Here is a 17,898-nt window from a genome sequence, read left to right on the forward strand (position 1 = left end):
GGGAGGGAGGGAGGGAGGGAGGGAAAGAAAGAAAGAAAGAAAGAAAGAAAGAAAGAAAGAAAGAAAGAAAGAAAGAAAGAAAGAAAGAAAGAAAGAACAGCCCCTCTGTATATCACCTTTATAATAACAACAAAAAAATTAAACAAAAAAGAGAGAGAGTTCCAACCAACGAAGGAACATGTTGGTATAGAAGGGCCAGAGCCAGAGCTGAGCGGTGCAGCAATTGTGGGAAGCCCAGGGTTCAATCTCAGTACTGCAAAACCAAATCAAGCAAAACAAATAGGAAAAAAAAAAAAAGTCTGTGTAGGAAACCAAGCTTCACGGTGTTGGGATTTTCCACTCATAGCATCATTACAGAAGCTCACAAAGTTTCTGGTTTTGAAGCCTTACAAATTCCAGATTTTCACATTAAAAACTGCTGTCTCTGGGGGAAACTGGATGAAGCGTACTCTGGGGTCCCCATTATTTTCAGAGCTTCCGAAAACTATATAATTATTCCAACTTAAAATAAGGTTACTTAAAGAAAAACAAACAAGGAGGCACAAGGGGGTATGAACAGTTCCTATTACTCCTTATTTGGTCACATTTCACAAAAGCTTTTAACAAAACACTTTTGCATAAGCAAAGCAGGTTATCATTTACATTCTACCAAATTCAGGATTTAGAGGAGTAAAATTCATACCTTTGGGTTAAGTTTTGCAAGGTCATATCTCTTTTCTGAAAGGTTTAATACCTAAAAAAGAGAGAAAGAAAGCTTTTAGACCAATCACCCATACCCAGGGACAAAACAGGAATCAGAACTGCATCTTAAATATGTTTACGTTCAAGGCAGGGAGGTTCGGGAAAGGTGGAGGTAATGTACAGATATATGCATTGTAACAATTAAAAAAAAAAGTAACAGACAAGTATGGCACAATAAATCCATATAAATCCTACAAGAATTCTATATTGTTTTGGTTAAGCAGAACAAAATCAGAAATCTGTTATTTTTGTTTCATTGTGATGACTGCAAATATTCTACTATAATAAAGTATCTATCCACTGAGCAAGACTTCTGGTCGTGTTCAGGATAAAGTGCCCCAAGGTGCACAGGGTGTCCCTCTGAGATGTGGGTAAGTCCCATACAAAGCAAGGCCTGAGCTGCTGATCGGACCAGAGCCTCCACTCAAGCTCTGTGTAGATCTGTACTAAAATAACCAAGGAAAGCAAAAAGCCTCAAAGAGGAACTGAACATCCCTCTCACCCCAGAAATAGGGCCTGTGGGAAATCTTGAGGAGAATCTTTGCCAGCCTACCCTGTGAGTCCTGCCATGTGTGCCTTGCAAGGGTACCCAGCTCATTTTTCACGTGGCCTCTGCTGTCTTTTGGGCCCACTCAATAAACGCTTCCAGAACCACAGCTGTCAAACAGCCGGGTCCCAGGACGCTAAAGTGTGACAAGATACATCACCAAAGAAATCCTGCCTAAATGCCTGCGGTGTGGGGACTGTTTTGTTGAAAAAAATCTAATTGTCAAGTATATATGGAAAAAGAAATGGCTCAACAAGACACACACAGGCGTCTTTCTGTACAGTTTTCAAAAAAGGCCCTGTCCCCAAAGCAAGCTAATGATCCCTGCCCCAGTCAGTCTGAAGGAGAGCTCTGTTCCTGACAAACTCCACATGAAAAGAAAATACACCCAGATCAGTCCAGTGCCCAGATCCTGGTCCTTCACATGATCTAATATGGATGGCAAAGGTGGGGGCTTGAAGAGAAGCCTTGGGGTGCCCTGGCCAGTCCAGATGTGGCTTGTCAAGGCTGGAGTCCTGCAGAGCCTACCTCAGTGACAGCTTTGTGCCAGTGGCTCTTGCCTGTCATCCTAGCTACTCAGGAGGGTCAGATCTGAGGATCACATTTCAAAACTGGCAAGGGCAGGGAAGTCCAGAGACTAGCAAAAAGCCAAGAGTGAAGACATGGCTCAAGTTGTAAAGCACCAGCCTACGTCTACGAAGTCCAGCAAGAGCTGAAGGCCCTGAGTTCAAGCCCCAGTCAGGGCTCCAAATAAAATAAACAAACAAATGTGAAGGCAGCCCTGGAGAGGAAGGAGTCTTGAGGAGCAGTGTGGCCATTCTAGGGGATTGATTGAACACCACTACCCTAGTCAACAACCAGCCCCATAGCTAGGATGAGCCTAGGGCAGAGAAGGTGCAGAATCTAGGGACAGGAAGGGGTCTGAGTATGCTCCTACAGAGGAAACTTCTGGAAGCAGTGCTGCGCCAGGCCGGCTGCTAGGAGGTTGGAGAGAGGCTGCATCCCATTATGTTCCAGCTCCAGTCTAGTCACTGGGAAAACAGATAAGGTGACAATGACTGCCTTGTTGGGTAGGGTGGGATTAGCTGGAGACAGATAAGGTAACAATAACTGCCTTGTTGGGTAGGGTGGGATTAACTTGAGGCAGATGAAGCGGCAACTTCAGAGAAACTGCTAGGAAACAGCAATGTAATCCAAACTGTGATTACAACACACAAGAAAAAAACAAGAGACTCAGCACGGGCTCCTAACCCTGGGAACGAAACACACGTGGGGGGGGGGGGAGCCGTTCTTGTACATTCTACCCAAATGTACCACCTGTGCTTAGAGACTGAGCTATCAACCAGGCTAATCCTAGCTACTCAGGAAGCTGAGAGCTAAGGATCATGGTTAGAAGCCAGACCCTGCAGGAAAGTCTTAAGCAAAAAAGCTAAATACAGTATCCAGGCCCATGGCTCAAATCCCAGTACCCACACACAAAAGAAGGGAGGGAATGGCTATCACTACCCAGAGTGACCTATGCCATGTTGGAGCTAGAGTGAGCCCTGCCCACTCACCAGGTAGTTGTCCCCATGCTTGGACTTGAGCATGCGAGTGACCTCCTGTAGGCTGTGTAGATAGGACTCCTCAGAGCAGGTGGAGGGGAAGGACACCGCGATGATGCGCTCTGTGATGTAGGTAAGATCCAGCACATGACTGTCCTCCATGGTGGGGCTCAGGATCATAGGCCTGCAAGAGAGAAGGGTCGGCCGGTCAGCAAAGGGGAAAAGGGAAAGAAGAAGAGCATTTGCACTCCCAGATTTTCACGGAGAACCTGCAGCATACTTGGAATCCAGCTCTGTGCATCTTCCACACTTCCTCTACCCCCAGGAAAGCACAGGATGAAAACTTCCTTGCAGAGTGACATAAGCTACTGGCTACTATGGAGTAAGCAAAGAACCAGAGCAGTGGTGGAGGATGCAGGCACTGGGGCAGGTGTCCAAGTGTGAGACAAAGAGAGATGGAGGAGCATGAAGAGCAGGTGGCTCACATCTGTAATCCAGCTTACAAGGCTGGGATCTGAGGATCCTGGTTCAAAGCCAACCCAGGCAGACAAGTCTAAGGGATTTGTCTTATCTCTAATTAACCAGCAAAAAGCTAGAAGTGGAGGTGTGGATCAAATGATAAGAGCACCAGCCTTGAGCAAAAAAGCTCAAAGACAGTGCCCAGACCCTGAGTTCAAACCTGAAGACCAGCACACACACACAGAGGGAAAAAAAAAAAAAATCAAGACCCTACCAATGAAGAAAAGGAATGGAGGCATGGTTCACATGATCGAGTGTTTAATCTAGCAAGTACAAATCCTTGAGTTCAAATCTCAGTACCATCAAATATAAAAAAAGAAGTTCTCTGTTGATTTTTACAAGATAAGAACATAGTAAAATCTCTACAGTACCTTCATTGTATAATTTGATGTTATCAATAGCACCAAGTGTTCAACATCATAAATTTGGTTTATTACAGCTGACTTGTTCAAACATCTCCTAAGATGCTTCTCCCCACCTTATCTATCAGACATTCATCTTAAAAAGTTTTGATTATTAAAAAAAAAAAAAATCAAGTTGAGCCAGGCACCGGTGGCTCACCACACATCCTAGGTACTCAGGAGGCTGAGATCTGAGAATCACAGGTCAAAGCCAATCTTTAAAGATTCTTATCTTTAATTAACCACCAGAGAAGCCAGAATGGAGGTATGGTTCAAGTGGTAAAGCAATTGCCTTGAGCACAAACAAGGACAGTGCCTATGAGTTCAAGCCCCAGGACGGGCACAAAAATAAAGCAAAATAAATCTTGGGGTATTTTGGAACACTGATTGAATACCATACTGTGCACTCCCACAGCCATGACAATCTAGAGGACTTTCATGTGGACTCGAGTGCTGGCTGCAAGCTCCTCCCCAGACCTGAGAGGAAGGGTCATCCTAGCAATGCACTCCAGCCGGTTCTAGAACCCTCCTCAGAAGCCCACATACCATTAAGACTTTACAATGTAGCCATCCACAGACACAGTGTGTACAGAATCCAAGCTCCAAACACCACAGGTAATAAGAAAATGGAAATCGGTGCCATGGCTCACACCTGTAATCCTAGCTACTCAGGAGGCAGCTGAGGCAGGAAAGACTGTGAGACTTACCTTTCAATGAACCACCAAAAAGTCAAGAGTGGAGCTGAAGCTCAAATAGTAGAGCATCAAGCCTTAAGTGAAAAAGCTCAGGGACAGTGCCCAGGCCCTGAGTTCAAACCTCAGAACTGAGATAAAAGAAGGAGGCAGGGAGGAAGGAAGAACGGAAGGAAGGGGAGGAAAGGGAGGAAGGGGAGGAGAAGGAAGAGGGAAGCCTGAGGCACGGGGAGAGGAGAAAGAGGTGGAGAGGGAAGAAAAAGAAAAAAGAAGAGGAGGGGGCACAGGGGAAGAAGGAGGGAAAAAGAAAAGGGGGAGGAGGAAGAGGAAGAAGAGATCACCATGGAATGACACACTGGTCAGGTCTTACCCTCTCCGGGGAGATGGTTACCCACGAGCACTCACCGTGGAGGCTTATCACAGCGGAGAGCTGAGGACAGAGTGGAACTCCCAGGAACCTGCAGAAAACAAGACACAAATCACAGGACACCTGCGGGGACAGGGAAAGGGGTGGGGACAGGGAAAGGGGTGACGACAGGGGGGCGTGATGACAGTTTCCACAGCTTAATCATCAATGGGAAGTCAAACATTGTCACTGCTGGCCAACTTTATCACCTGGGGAAGTCAGATCACCTAACTCACCCACAAGCAGCAAGATAGAACACCATGGGAGACAGCAAGGCCGCCCTCCCACCAGGGCTGGACAAGCACAGGCTCAGTGCTACCAAAGCCTGCATGGGAGCCACCCACAGGTCGTCTGTGACAACCATGTCTGATGCTACTCAGAGGAAGGTAAAGTGGGGGGGAGGGAGTGAGGGCACCACGATCTGGAGTCATCTTCCAGCTCTCATCAGGCAACCACACCAAGGGGGAACAGAGCCAGACAAGAGGTCACAGCACTCTTGGTCCAGTCTGCAGTCCATTGGCACTGGCCCACAGAGACCCCAGAAGCAATACACACCCTGATGTGCTCGTGGGAGCCCCACGGAACAGAAAATAAACTGCACAGCAAATTCAGGGACCAACAAGATGGTTGTTTTCCTAAAACCTTCCCAAGGTCAAACTTCACATGAGCACCAAAACCTCAAGAGGCTCACCTGGAGTCTCCCATACACCCACTCAGTGCTGTACATCAAGGAGAAGTCACCTGACCATTCTCCTTACTCCTTCTCCAGGTGTGAGCCCTGCTGTTCCTCACCAGGATCCCTCCCTTCCAGATGAGCCAGTGTCTGAGCCAGTGCTGTCCCAGGGGGCTTGCTGGGATGTTTCCCAGGATCATTGGAGCTCTGCCCCACACCAGAAGTCCACAGCTACCACTGGCCAAACCTGGTCAAGGAAGTCCTTCTGCCTCACATTCTACCACCTGACCTCTGAACCCATGCTGACCTCTGCCCACCCTGCCTGTGCCCTCAAAGCTGTGCCAGACAGATCCTCAGGTCCCTCCAGACTTAAACTAGCAAACTTCAAAATGATATTACAGGCTCATGCTCGTAATCCTAGCTGCTCAAGAGGCTGAGATTTGAGGATTGCAGTTCAAAGCCATTCCTGGGCAAAAAAAGCCCATGAGAATCTTACTAACCACCAAAAAGCCAGAAGTGGAGCTGTGGGTCAAGTGGTAGTGCACTAGCCTTGAGTACAAAAGCACAGGAACAGCATCCAGGCCCTGAGCTCAAGCCCTGGGACTGGCGTATGCGTGCGTGCACATGTACACACACACACACACACACACACACACACACACACACACACACGGGGTGAGGGGACAGCACTCACATAAACATCCAAAATATTTTTTCCATTTCCAAACAATTATTTTATCAGACTGAATATTTTGTTTGAACATTAAATATATCTACATTTGCAATCCAAAGTTACTGAAATTTGGCACGCACGCACGCGCACGTGTGTGTGTGTGTGTGTGTGTGTGTGTGTGTGTGTGTGTGTGTGTATTCTTTAACATACTTCCGTTTTCTAGACCCTTTGGCATAATTTTCTGAGGGTGTTCAAACTGCCATGCTACAGAACAGGAGAGAAAAAGGGGGGCAGAGAGACCCAATGACCTGAACACCCCCATCTTCTCTGCAGCTGTGATCTAGCCACACTTCTGGACCACTGTCCCCATGCCACCCCCGGGCCCTTTCCCACCTTCTGTCCCTGTCTGTCTGGCCCAGGTGTGAGGCACAGTAAAGTTCCTTAAATTTCTCTGTATTGGACACCAGGGCCGAGTAGGAGCAGACCATGTTGTGTTTCCAGCTAACCAGGTGATGGCGGTCATCGCCTTTCTGGAGACCAGGCCTGTGGGATTCCCTTCATAACTGCAGGATGAATGCATGAATGTGTGAGAGCACACGCAAGTCCACATCTGCCTCTCCAGCTCCGAAACTGCATTCATGTTTGTGCTTGAGCCACCATCCTCATGAATATCAGCTTCCCAGTTGTATAAAGCAGGCAGTTTGGAGGGAACATGGATTCTCCGTACTTGTTTGCAAGGGTTTGACAGTTACTATGTATCCACTGAATTTTAAGCTAAGTACACACTATCTTTTATACTATTGTTTGATAATGTAAGAGTCAACAGGCCCAAATGAATGCACAGAAATGAGCTCCAAGTAAGCAAACAAGAGGGCTTGGGGTGTGGCTCAAGTGGTAAAGCACCTATCTGGTAAATATGAAGCTGTGGGTCCAAACCACAAACTACAACAGAAAAGAAGGAGGAAGAGGAGGGGGCAGACAAGTGATTGCAGCAGAGGCTTATTTTGGCTGAGATGATCTATCTGAACTGGTAAGGCTAAACATCAAAGCAGAATCATTCCTAATACAACTCTCACCTTACCAAGAGTCTCAGTCAGCTGTACTGAGCAAAAGAAAAATGGACCAATACTCATTGTCCATCAGAAAATAGACTGACACTCTTTTTCAATTTCTTCCAATATCTAATAGTTTCAGGGTTTACATCATGCATGCAGTTTTACTTTCATAGAACTTACCAACAATCATTGTAACAGCTCATTGGTCAAACTTTATTCTCACCCAGCCCCTCACACCAAGGTGACATCTGCACAGACACTGTGACTGTCGAGTTCCAGTGCCAGCATGGCAGGGGCAACGGTGTGACAGGGGGCACTCTCCCTTGAAGGTCTCTGGAAGCAGGAGGGTCACGGGACCATGAGGAAATACAGGGCTTGTTTCTTAGCTTAAAAGTGAGGAGAATCCGGTCATCAGTGACTCACTACTGTAATCCTAGCTACTCAGGAAGCTGAGATCTGAGGATGGCAGTTCAAAGCCAGCCCAGGCAGGAAAGTCCATGAGACTCTTATCACCAATAAACTACTCAGAAAACAGAAGTGGTGCTGTGGTTCAAGTGGTAGAGTGCTAGCCTTGAGCACAAAGAGGTTCAGGGACATTACCCAGGCCCTGAGTTCAAGCCCCAGGATCAGAAAAAAAAAAAAAAAAAGGTGAGGAGATAGGTCAGACAGAGACAAAGTCTGTCCTGTTCCAATATCCTCTGAATTCAGCGTCACACTACACAGTCTAATAGAGGGTGTGTATGCCAAATCTGAATGGCATACAAACTGAATCAGGAACAACATAATTTCCAAGGTAAGAGCCAAAAGGAAGAAATACTCAGCTATCACCACTAGAAGTCTAAGCCTGACTGGTACAAAGTCAGAAAGAGTTTAACTTCATGTAGGTGGCCTGCCAGAGTCCATGGGAGCTCATCTCCTCTCTGACACTGCCCAAAGGAAGGCCACATATAACTTCTCTATAAAGGAATGAGCACAGAAAGAAGAGACTCAGCCCACTTAGGACTAAAGAGAAAGCCAACCAACTATCAGTGACTCACGCCTGTAATCCTAGCTACTCAGGAGGCTGAAATCTGGGGATCAAGGTTCAAAGTCAGCCCAGGCAGAAAAGTCATATGAGACTCTTATCTCCAGTTAACCACTACAGAGCTGCAAGTGAGGTTGTGGATCAAGTGGTAGAGTGCCAGCTTTGAGTGAAAAAGTTAAGGGATGGAGCCCAATCCCTGAGCTCCAGCCCCAGTACCCCCACCACAAAAACAAACAAGAAAAAATCTGAAGCAAATCCCAGCACTCCTCAAGGCCATCTTTGAGGATCACAGAGAGTTGCGTGCCCATGCGAATCCACAGCCCCAGCCCAGCAAGTGCGGGTCACTCAGCTTCCTCTCAAGGCACAGCCCAGGCCTCCCCAAGTCGTGGACCAGCCTAAATCCTCTGATGCAGACAGCAGCACCCCTGGGTCAAAGGTCAGACCTGGTGCACACTATGCCTAAAACCACACAGCAAAGCTGACCATCCTAGAGCCCCCAAGGCTCACTAGCCAATCCTGGAGGGCCTATCTCAGCTCCACGAACCCTCAGACAGAGTAGAGCCCTTCACTGAGGGACAGTCCAGCCCTATGCCAAAGAGGAGAGAAAAATTGTGCCAACCAACCCATCTTTTCTACACCCACTTCTTTAGTCTTGTGTGCAGAGCCATTCCTCTGAATCACTCGGGGGTGTCACTGAGGTGGCATCACTTTCCTGGGGTCAGGGCAGGGCTCTGACATTCCTTGAGGAAGCTCTAACATAGGCTGAAATGACAAGAATGGAGTCTTAGCTCCCTGTTGCCTGGGGATGGTTGCCAGCAGTTTCTGAAGCAACCTGCTTGATGACACTATTGGATAGGAAGGACTAGACCTAGATTTGAGATGCATTTATCTAGCACACAATACATTGCTCAGCTTCCAGAGGGTGACATGCTAACATGTACTGAAGTGTCCCCAATTCTGACCATGACCTTGGGAAGTCCCTACTTAGAGACACCAGTCTTGCAGATCTGCATGTCAAGTTCGCTTCCTAGGGCGCTCAGACAAAAAGGTCCGCAGAGGCCTTCCTAAGGCCAGGCTGACCTTCCTGAACCCATAAGCTGCCCAGCGTCCTCAACAGTGCTCCCAGGAGAAGGGAGCCCCAGGGCCTTGCTAGGTCAGGAGGAAAATCCACAGGCAGCCCAGTGCCCTGCCAGCCTCCACCGGCCCACACCTTCCTTACCTGCACCCTGCTTGGCAAACACTTATCACAGCCTTCATTTTCCACATGTACCTGGAGAAAGGGAGGGGGATGGGAGGAGGCTAACTCCACGGTGAAGGTCAACCCTGCAAACCACAGCCCTGCCAAGCCTACCCTTTCCAGCTCCCAGCCTGTCAAGCCAGTGGCCCTACAGTCTGAGGCTCCCCCACTGTGTGATCACATGGCCCTGTGGACCAGAGTCACCACCACCATACTAACACTGGTAAACTTACACCAGTGGCTCAGACAGCCTTCCCTCCACCCCCAAGAATGCACAATTCAGCTAAGATGCAAAGAACAAAGAATTTAACCAACGGTAATTATTCATTTAAACATTAATATTTTAGGAAGTCATTCATACCCAGTCCTTGCTAAGGATTTTACAATTTGGAGGAAACACAGCAAAAGTGATGTGGCAGCCCCATGGGCTTCCAAATTAGTGCGCAGGGCTGGGAAAGTGGCTCAGTGGTAGAGCGCTTGCCTTGCATGCTCAAGGCCCTGGGTTCGATTCCTCAGCACCACATAAGCAAAAACAAAAAAGCCGGAAGTGGCGCTGTGGCTCAAGTGGTAGTGCACTAGCCTTGAGCTGAAGAGCTTAGGGACAGTACTCAAGCCCAGAGTTCAGGCCCCATGACCGGACCCAAAAAAAAAAAAACAAATTAGTACGCAGACTCCAGCCAGGCACCGGCAGCTCACGGCTGTAAAAGCTAGCTAATTAAGAGGCTGACATTTAAGGATCGTGGTTTAAAGCCAACCCATGAAGAAAAGTCCATGAGATTCTTTACCTCCAATGAAGCAGCAAAAAGCCAGAAGTGAATCTGCGACTCAAGTGGTCAAGCCTGGAGGGAGAAAAGCTCAGGGATAGCACCCACACCCTGAGTTCATACTGGTACACATACACACAAAGAAAAAAAGAAAGAAAAGAAAAAGTATAAAAGAGGCAAAATCCTATCTACCCTTCATAAGTTACAAACAGGGGAGAAGATCCAGGCTGGAAAGTGAAGGGTATGGAAACAAACCCACCCTTTGTTGGCAGAAACTAAGTTTGGCCTCTGAGTCTTTTCGGTCCCCAGGTAAGGTCCTCTGCCTAGATTAGAGGTGCCATGGTGCTCCCAGGGCTATGCTCCAGTGCTGCCTCAGCCTGGGGCTGCCTCATACATGGCTGATAGAAAAGCTGCTATTCACAGAGTGACCACCAGCATCCATCCTGCACAGTGCCACAACCCACAGTGAGACACCATCCTATAGAGATGCATCCTCTGGGCCTGGCCCTTTGCCCCACCTTACAGGGCCCCACTGGCAGGATTAAATAAGGAAAGATACAAAGAGTGTAGCACACACCTGGCTGGTAGGTAAGTGCTGGGTAAATATTAGGTACAGAACCACATCATCTCACTGTATACCAGGCAAGTGCTGGGCTTCTAATATGCACTTTCCCTACCAATTGTTAGGGTTATGAGTCTTTTGGGTACTGTCACCAATACACTGACTGTTTTGCAGATGGAGGAATAAGAGAGATAGATAGTAGGTAGCTTCCTAGCAGTCACATAGCCTGTAAAACGGTTAACTCCCGTAAGAATTAAAACCCTGAAGTTTGAACTCCAGGCCTGGGTTCTGTCCCTGAACTTCCTTTTGCTCTACCACTTGAACCATAGCACCACCTCTGGATTTTTCCATGATTAATTGGAGATAAAAGAGTCTCATGGACTTTCCTGCTCAGGCTGGCTGATTGTAGTTCAACACAATCCTCAGATCTCAGCCTCCTGAGTAACTAGGATTATAGGTGTGAGCCACCAGCACATGACTACAAACCACTGTGTTTTAATTAATAACAATTCAAAAGGAAAAAACCCAAATTATTACAAATTCCTTGACTCGTGCTTTGTAAGTTACCATCAAGACATTAAACAGATGGCTTAAAAATTATCTCTAAGTAGGTTATATATCCATGACTGTATTATTGTGGGGAAAAAAATGATGGTGGCATGAAAAAACTGCAACTTAAACTGTTAAAAACAAAAAAGAGGAACTGGTACTGTGGCTCAAGTGATAGAGCACTTGCCTTGAGCTGAAGAGCACAGGGACAGTGCCCAGGCCCAGAGTTCAGGCCCCACAACTGACAAAAAAAAAGTAAAAAACAAAAAAGAATGAAAACCCAAGACATAAATTATCAGAATTGTCAATCAGGATTTTTTGTGTACTTTAATTGCTCACGAGCAATGATGATAGAATAGCCACATAAAACAGAACAGAACAGAATAATGCCACTTTATCACTGAGCTCAACTATGAAAATGAAAGTCATGCCCAGACTGAGACTCATCTGCTGACTCTCCCGGGGTCCTGTCCCCCTCTGTCCTAAAGTCCTCACTAGGTTACAGCCATATGGTAGGGCAGGCCAGGGCTGGCCAAGAAGAAGACCCAGTGTGAATATTTTTAAGAAAACCTGGGACTCGCCTTTGCTCTTTGCACAGAATAAACTTCCCAGGAAGGAGCCATCAGCAACGGTGGGTGGCAGTGTGGCTGGCCACCCTTAGGGAGACAGCCAGGGGCAGGGAACTTACTGCGCTGGGCCTGGGCAGCATGGCTGGTGCTGCTTCTCCTTCCATAGTGGCCTTGTCCTAAGCCATCACTGCTGGCTCCTCCTACTGCTGATAGTCACACTCACAGTCCACTCAGAGCAGAAGGGAAATGGAGTGGCCAGGCAGGTGGTGGAGCCCTGCAAGAGTGAGAGGCTCAAAGCCACAGGCCGGAGTTGCAGGCAGGTGCACCCAGCCAAGACCAGACCAGCCGGCATGTTTGCTCATAGGCAAGGCTGCGGGCCAGGCTCCCAGGGCTTCTAGAATAAGAGCCTAGTGACAAAGAGAACCTTTCTGACCCGGAAGCTGAGCCCCTGTCCTGGGGAACAGCCCAGACCTGGCCACCGGGAGATCCGCCCTCTGGGGTGCACAAACAGTGGGCTTGACTATGCAGCTTGTCCTGGGCACAGGAGGGTGAGGAGGTGGAGAGGTGAGGGAGGGGTGGGGGGAGGGGAGGGAGGGGGGAGAACAATACTAACAAAATAAAGTAAACCTGCTGTGAGCTCCAGGGAGGGCAAGAACTTGCTTCAGTGCCCTTAAACCACACACAATGCCTCCTGCCAGCGCCCCTGCCACCCTCCTCATCTCTCATCTACTTTCCATTCCTTGACTGTATCTCATACCAAGCTGAATTTGAGAGGACTTTCCCAATGATGACAAATATAATTAAGCAAAAATAGTAAAATAAAAACAAACCAGTGAACAAGTAGACAGAACCAAGGTCAAAGACAAGCTGGTTAGACCAGAAAAGAAAGAAAGGTCTGTGTGGTAAAATCTTGGTACTGAAGGAAATTAGTGCTCAACCGGTTCTGACTGGCCTCCAGGCCAAAACATAAAAGGGAGATTGTGGCTGAGGGCGACAGAGCTTGGTGATAGCTAGGACGTTAAGGACACTCACCTGAGGGAGGTAAGGCTTAGCTGTCACCTGGCACTCAGGGCTGGGAGGAAGGGCACCAATCCTCCAGCTCATCCTGGTCACCAGCTGTCAGACCAACCAAGCTCAAAAGCAGCTTCCTTATGACAGGTCTTCAATTCACAGTGAGGTGGGTGTGTACATACTCATTTGATGATGGACCTTACATACAGTGCTGTTCTTCTCATTTTATTATTTCATACAAAAGCATGTATTCACCTAAAAAGAGATGGAAAGCCAGGCACTGGTGGCTATAATCCTAGCTACTTAGGAGGCTGAGATCTGAGGGTCGTGGTAAAAAGCCAGCCTATGCAGGAAAGTCCATGAGACTCTTATTTCCAATAAACCACTCAGAAAAAGCTGGAAGTGGCACTGTGGCTCAAGGGGTAGAGTGTTAGCCTTGAGCACAAAGAGGCTCAGGAACAGTGCCCAGGCCCTGAGTAAAAGCCCAAGGATCTGCCAAAAAAAAAAAAAAGGTGCAAGGGAGCACCAGTGGTTCACATCTGTAATCCAAACTACTCAGAAGGCTGAGATCTGAGGATCATGGTTCAAAGCCAGTCTGGGCAGATAAACCCAACAGATTCTTATCTCCAACTAACCAGCAAAAAAACTAAAAGTGAAGCTGTGGCTCAAGTGGTAGAGTGCTAGCCTTAGCAGAAAAGCCAAATGAGAGGCCCCCCCCCCAAGAGAAGAGAGGAGGAGAGAGAAGAGGAGGGGAGAGCTTGTTTGGCCCCTAACCCATCTCTGGGCATTTGAAGGCACCTGCAACACAGGAATATAGCTTTACCTTCCTGAGCTAATGAAAGGTCAAGATGCCCCACTGTCCACTTCAGGGCAGAAAAAGCCATAGTTTTGGAGTCTAAACAGGACAGTTAATTCCTTCCGCAGTCATGATGGCATTAGATTGGGGACACCAACTCCTCTGAGCATGACTTTTCACATCTGTGCAATGGGTTGATTCCCACTAAGAAGGACATCTTCAATGCCCAAAACCGAGGTCCCCGGGTGGCCACCAGCCCATCAGAGGGAAGGTTCTCGTCTTACATCCTAGCCTCCTTCACTTTACCTATGAGCACCAGGGCAGTAACCAGAGTGAACAGGCAGGACCCTGACGACAACCTGGTGACAAAAAATGAGGTGCTGGGAAGGTGGCTCAGTGGGAGAGCGCTTGCCTTGCAGGCCTGAGGCCCTGGGTTCGACTCCTCAGCACCACACAAGCAAAAAGATAAAAGCCCGAAGTGGCGCTGTGGTTCAAGGGGTAGAGCGCTAGCCTTGAGCTGAAGAGCTGAGGGACAGCGCCCAGGCTCAGAGTTCAGGCCCCACAACTGGACCCCCTCCCCCCCCAAAAAAAAATGAGTTCTGGAGATCCAGGCTCTCGCAAATGCCTGGTAGAGAAGCACATGGGAACAGATGTAAGTGCTAGCTAACAATAACCAAGTGTACATCTCAAAACAGCTGGGGAGGAGGTTTCAAAAGTTCTCACTACAAAGACAGGATGAATGGATGAGGCAGAGAAAGGCTAATTACCCTGATTTGTTGGTTACAAGCTGTATACAGGGGTGGAAACATCAACCAGTATCCCATGAATAGGTATAATGATTATACGTCAATGAGGAAAGGAAAAAAAAAAAAACAGCAAAGCATCCTCACAGCACAGATAAACCTGAGGCGGACTGTCACCCACAGTGAATGACCCACTCCAGAAGGAAGAGAACGTTCCTCACAGTGCTATAATCTGAACACTCTGGTGGCAGAGGTGGCCACCTACGCTGAGTCCTTCAACATCCTAGCAATGGCCCTGCAGAGTGCCTGGAGACCCATCTTCAGGCAGAGTGCAGGTGGCCACCATGGATGAAAACAGTAGTCTCCAGCAAGTAGACGTGGAGACTAGTTGCATGGTGTATCAGAGCAGCTTACTAGCTGAGATAAGAGTCTTGCTGGGGGGAGAGAAGAGAGTCTGCATGATGTAACAGGACAGCTTATTGGCTAAGAGGAGGTCCTGCCAACTTTTTTTTTTTTTGCCAGTGCTGGCCATGATCTCTAGTTTATAACTGCTGCTTTCCCCACTCTCCAATAATTTATTTACCGCTTCTGCAAAACAAGTTTCCAGAAGTCCATTCACCATCCTAAGTTTTCAGCTACTCAAGCTCTGAATGCCAGTGGCTCAGGCCTACAATACTAGTTACTTAGGAGGCCAAGATCTGAAGATCAAAATTCAAAACAAAGCAGGAAAGCCCATGAGATTCTTTTCTCCAATTCACGGGGGGAGGGGGGGGGGAGCCAGGAGATAGAATGCTAACCTTGAACAGAAAGCTAAGAAACAGCACCCAGGCCCCAAGCTCAAGTCCCTGTCCTGCTACAAAAACAAAACCCCGAGAATGGTTTCCTTCGCTCTGTGGAACTTCAAATGAGTTGCACTGTTAAGATGTGTCAGCTACTACAGATCCCCACCCTGACCCATCTGTCCCCAGGCCATCATTTCAAGGAAAAGCCAGAGGGGAGGAATGGGAGAAACGCTGCAGGGATGAAACCAGGACGTAAATGGGATGAAACCAGGGCGTAAATACTAGCTCGGCCTCTCAGGTCTCAGCCAGGAACAGCTCTGTTCACCCCACGTCCTTTCTGAGACAAAGAGAGAGAGAGAGAGAGAAACCCCAACCCACAGCGGTCCTGGGAATGCCATGCCCTTGCTCCTAGCCCTGGGTACACAGACATTCTTGCCCTGAAGCCTCCTGCTGGTTTTTCTGACTAGTGCCTTGTTCTGTGCCCTGGGACCTTTGAATGCAATTCTTGTCTACACTGTCCCCTGACAAAGAAGAGCCAAGCAAGGGTCTTTGAGAAGACCATGGAGTTTTAGATCCATAGAACACTGATACTCATCTAGAAAAATATAACTTCTCAAATCAGCCTCAAAAGTTACGGGTGAAATAAATCTCATGGCCAAATAATGTCAAAACTGCACATATACTAGTAAAGAATCCCCAAATCAGTTCTTTACTGAAACACTCCTTTTTTTTAGGGAACAAAGTTCCCTGATGAATCAGGAGAAGCCACAGCTGCCCTGGATGACACATGCATGAAACAGCAAAGCCACCTGCAGCTTTGCATGGGGGCAGCCCAACCAGCTAGGCACCTCAAGGTGCCTTAAGCCACAGGGACAGCTGCGTCCTCTGAAGAGTTAAGACCAAGGATAGAACAGCAGTGACTAGGTTGGCGGATTTTTTGTTTTGTTTTGTTTTCATTTTTCTACTGTCAGAGAGCCCAATATAAACTTGTTCCGAAAGCAATAATAAAATAAGAGAAAGCCAGGTGCCAGTGAAACACACCTGTAATCCTAGCTACTCAGGAGGATGAGACCTGAGGATCATGGTTGGAACCTAGTCTAAGACAGTCTTCAAGACATTTACTTCCAATTAACCACTAAAAAGCCAGAAGTGTAGGTGTGGTTCAAGTGGCAAAGAGGGAAAAAAAGTAATGGACAGTACCCAGGCTCTGCATTCAAGCCCAAGTACTGCCATAAATAAATAAGCAAACAAATAAGATCAAGTCAGCCTTCCTGGAGTTACAGAGTCAGAGCAGGCCGGGTGAATTGCAAAGTATGACCTTCTGCAGGGGACCAGTGGTCACCCTAGTCCTTCCTGCAGGCGCCCACCCACTGCTCTGGAGGGAGGCAGAAGCCCTCTCTAGCCAGCCCCGTGCTCAACAAGGGCCAGCTGTAAAAGATCCACAAAGGCTTTGTTATTTTGTGTTTCTTTTTGGTGGGTCATTGGGCTTGAACTCTGGGCCTGAGCACTGTCCCTCAGCTCTTCAGCTCAAGGTTAGCACTCTACCACTTGAGTCACAGCACCACTTCCGGTTTTCTGGTGGTTTATTAGAAATAAAGAGTTTCAGGGACTTTCCTGCCCATGCTGGCTTTGAACCACGATCCTCAGATCTCAGCCTCCTGAGTAGCTAGGATTTACAGGCATGAGCCACTGGCGCCCAGCTCACAAAGGCTTATAAAAAAACGAACAGTCCTCTGTTTTCTTTCCTATGATATACATGTTATTTTCTCATAGGAAACTTAGGAAATGAAACTGAAACAGAGTTGGTCCACTGCTCCCCATACCAAGACACTCTGCCGAACCACACCAGGTGTGTAACTCTGACTTTATTCTGCGCATTTGTATTTAGAAGCAATGTTGTATCACACATCCACACCATACCATTCTCTTATGCTATGTTTCTTGTTTGCATGCTCTATAACTCCTGGGGCTTGAACTCAGGACCTGAGTGTGACCCCATAGCTTTTTTTTTTTTCCTCAAAGCTAGCACTCTACCATTTGAGCCACAGTTCCACTTCTGGCTTTCTTGTTTGTTTATTTGTTTGTTACTGGTTAATTAGGAGTAACAAGTCTCATAGACTTTCTTGTCTGGGTTGGCTTTGAATCAAGATCCTCAGATCTCAGTCTCCTGAGTAGCTAGGATTATAGGCATGAGCTACTGGTGCCCGGTTTCAATGTAACTTAACATCTGAGACATGTAATGGTCTAGCTGAACCAGTAACTCCCTGTATCTAGGGACCATCTGGGCTCCAACATTCCACTCTTATGATAATGTTAGGGGCAGGGAAGGAGCATTCTAGTGCTTAAAGCCTTCAACACCCTCACAGCTATCCAGGGAATAAGCACTTGGTGGTAGCATGTACTTTGGGATCTCATCACCAAGACTCTTCCTTGAGAGAAGTCTTGTCATTTCTAAGACCAGGCATGTTACCACAGAGCATATAAACTACCCAGAAAGCAAAGGGGTCCCTCTTTTCCTCTTTTCTGCCTGTTAAAAGAACTTAGGTTGCCGGGCGCTGGTGGCTCACGCCTGTAATCCTAGCTACTCAGGAGGCTGAGATCTGAGGATCG

General features: G+C 47.6%; 1 protein-coding gene across 2 annotated transcripts in view; it reads right to left on the reverse strand.

Annotated features, from left to right (window-relative positions):
- Tns3 (tensin 3) overlaps nucleotides 1-17,898 on the reverse strand; it is a 234,345-nt gene that overhangs the window by 120,006 nt on the left and 96,441 nt on the right. For both annotated transcript variants that reach the window (XM_013032977.1, XM_013032976.1), the window contains 3 exons: nucleotides 4,850-4,902; nucleotides 2,845-3,016; nucleotides 683-733 (listed from right to left, as the gene is read on the reverse strand). In XM_013032977.1, the coding sequence (XP_012888431.1) occupies nucleotides 683-733; nucleotides 2,845-3,016; nucleotides 4,850-4,902 (276 nt within the window). The remainder of the gene's footprint in view (nucleotides 1-682; nucleotides 734-2,844; nucleotides 3,017-4,849; nucleotides 4,903-17,898) is intronic.

The sequence above is a fragment of the Dipodomys ordii genome, unplaced genomic scaffold, assembly GCF_000151885.1.
Source record: "Dipodomys ordii isolate 6190 unplaced genomic scaffold, Dord_2.0 Scaffold160, whole genome shotgun sequence".
NCBI classification, from domain to species: domain Eukaryota; kingdom Metazoa; phylum Chordata; class Mammalia; order Rodentia; family Heteromyidae; genus Dipodomys; species Dipodomys ordii.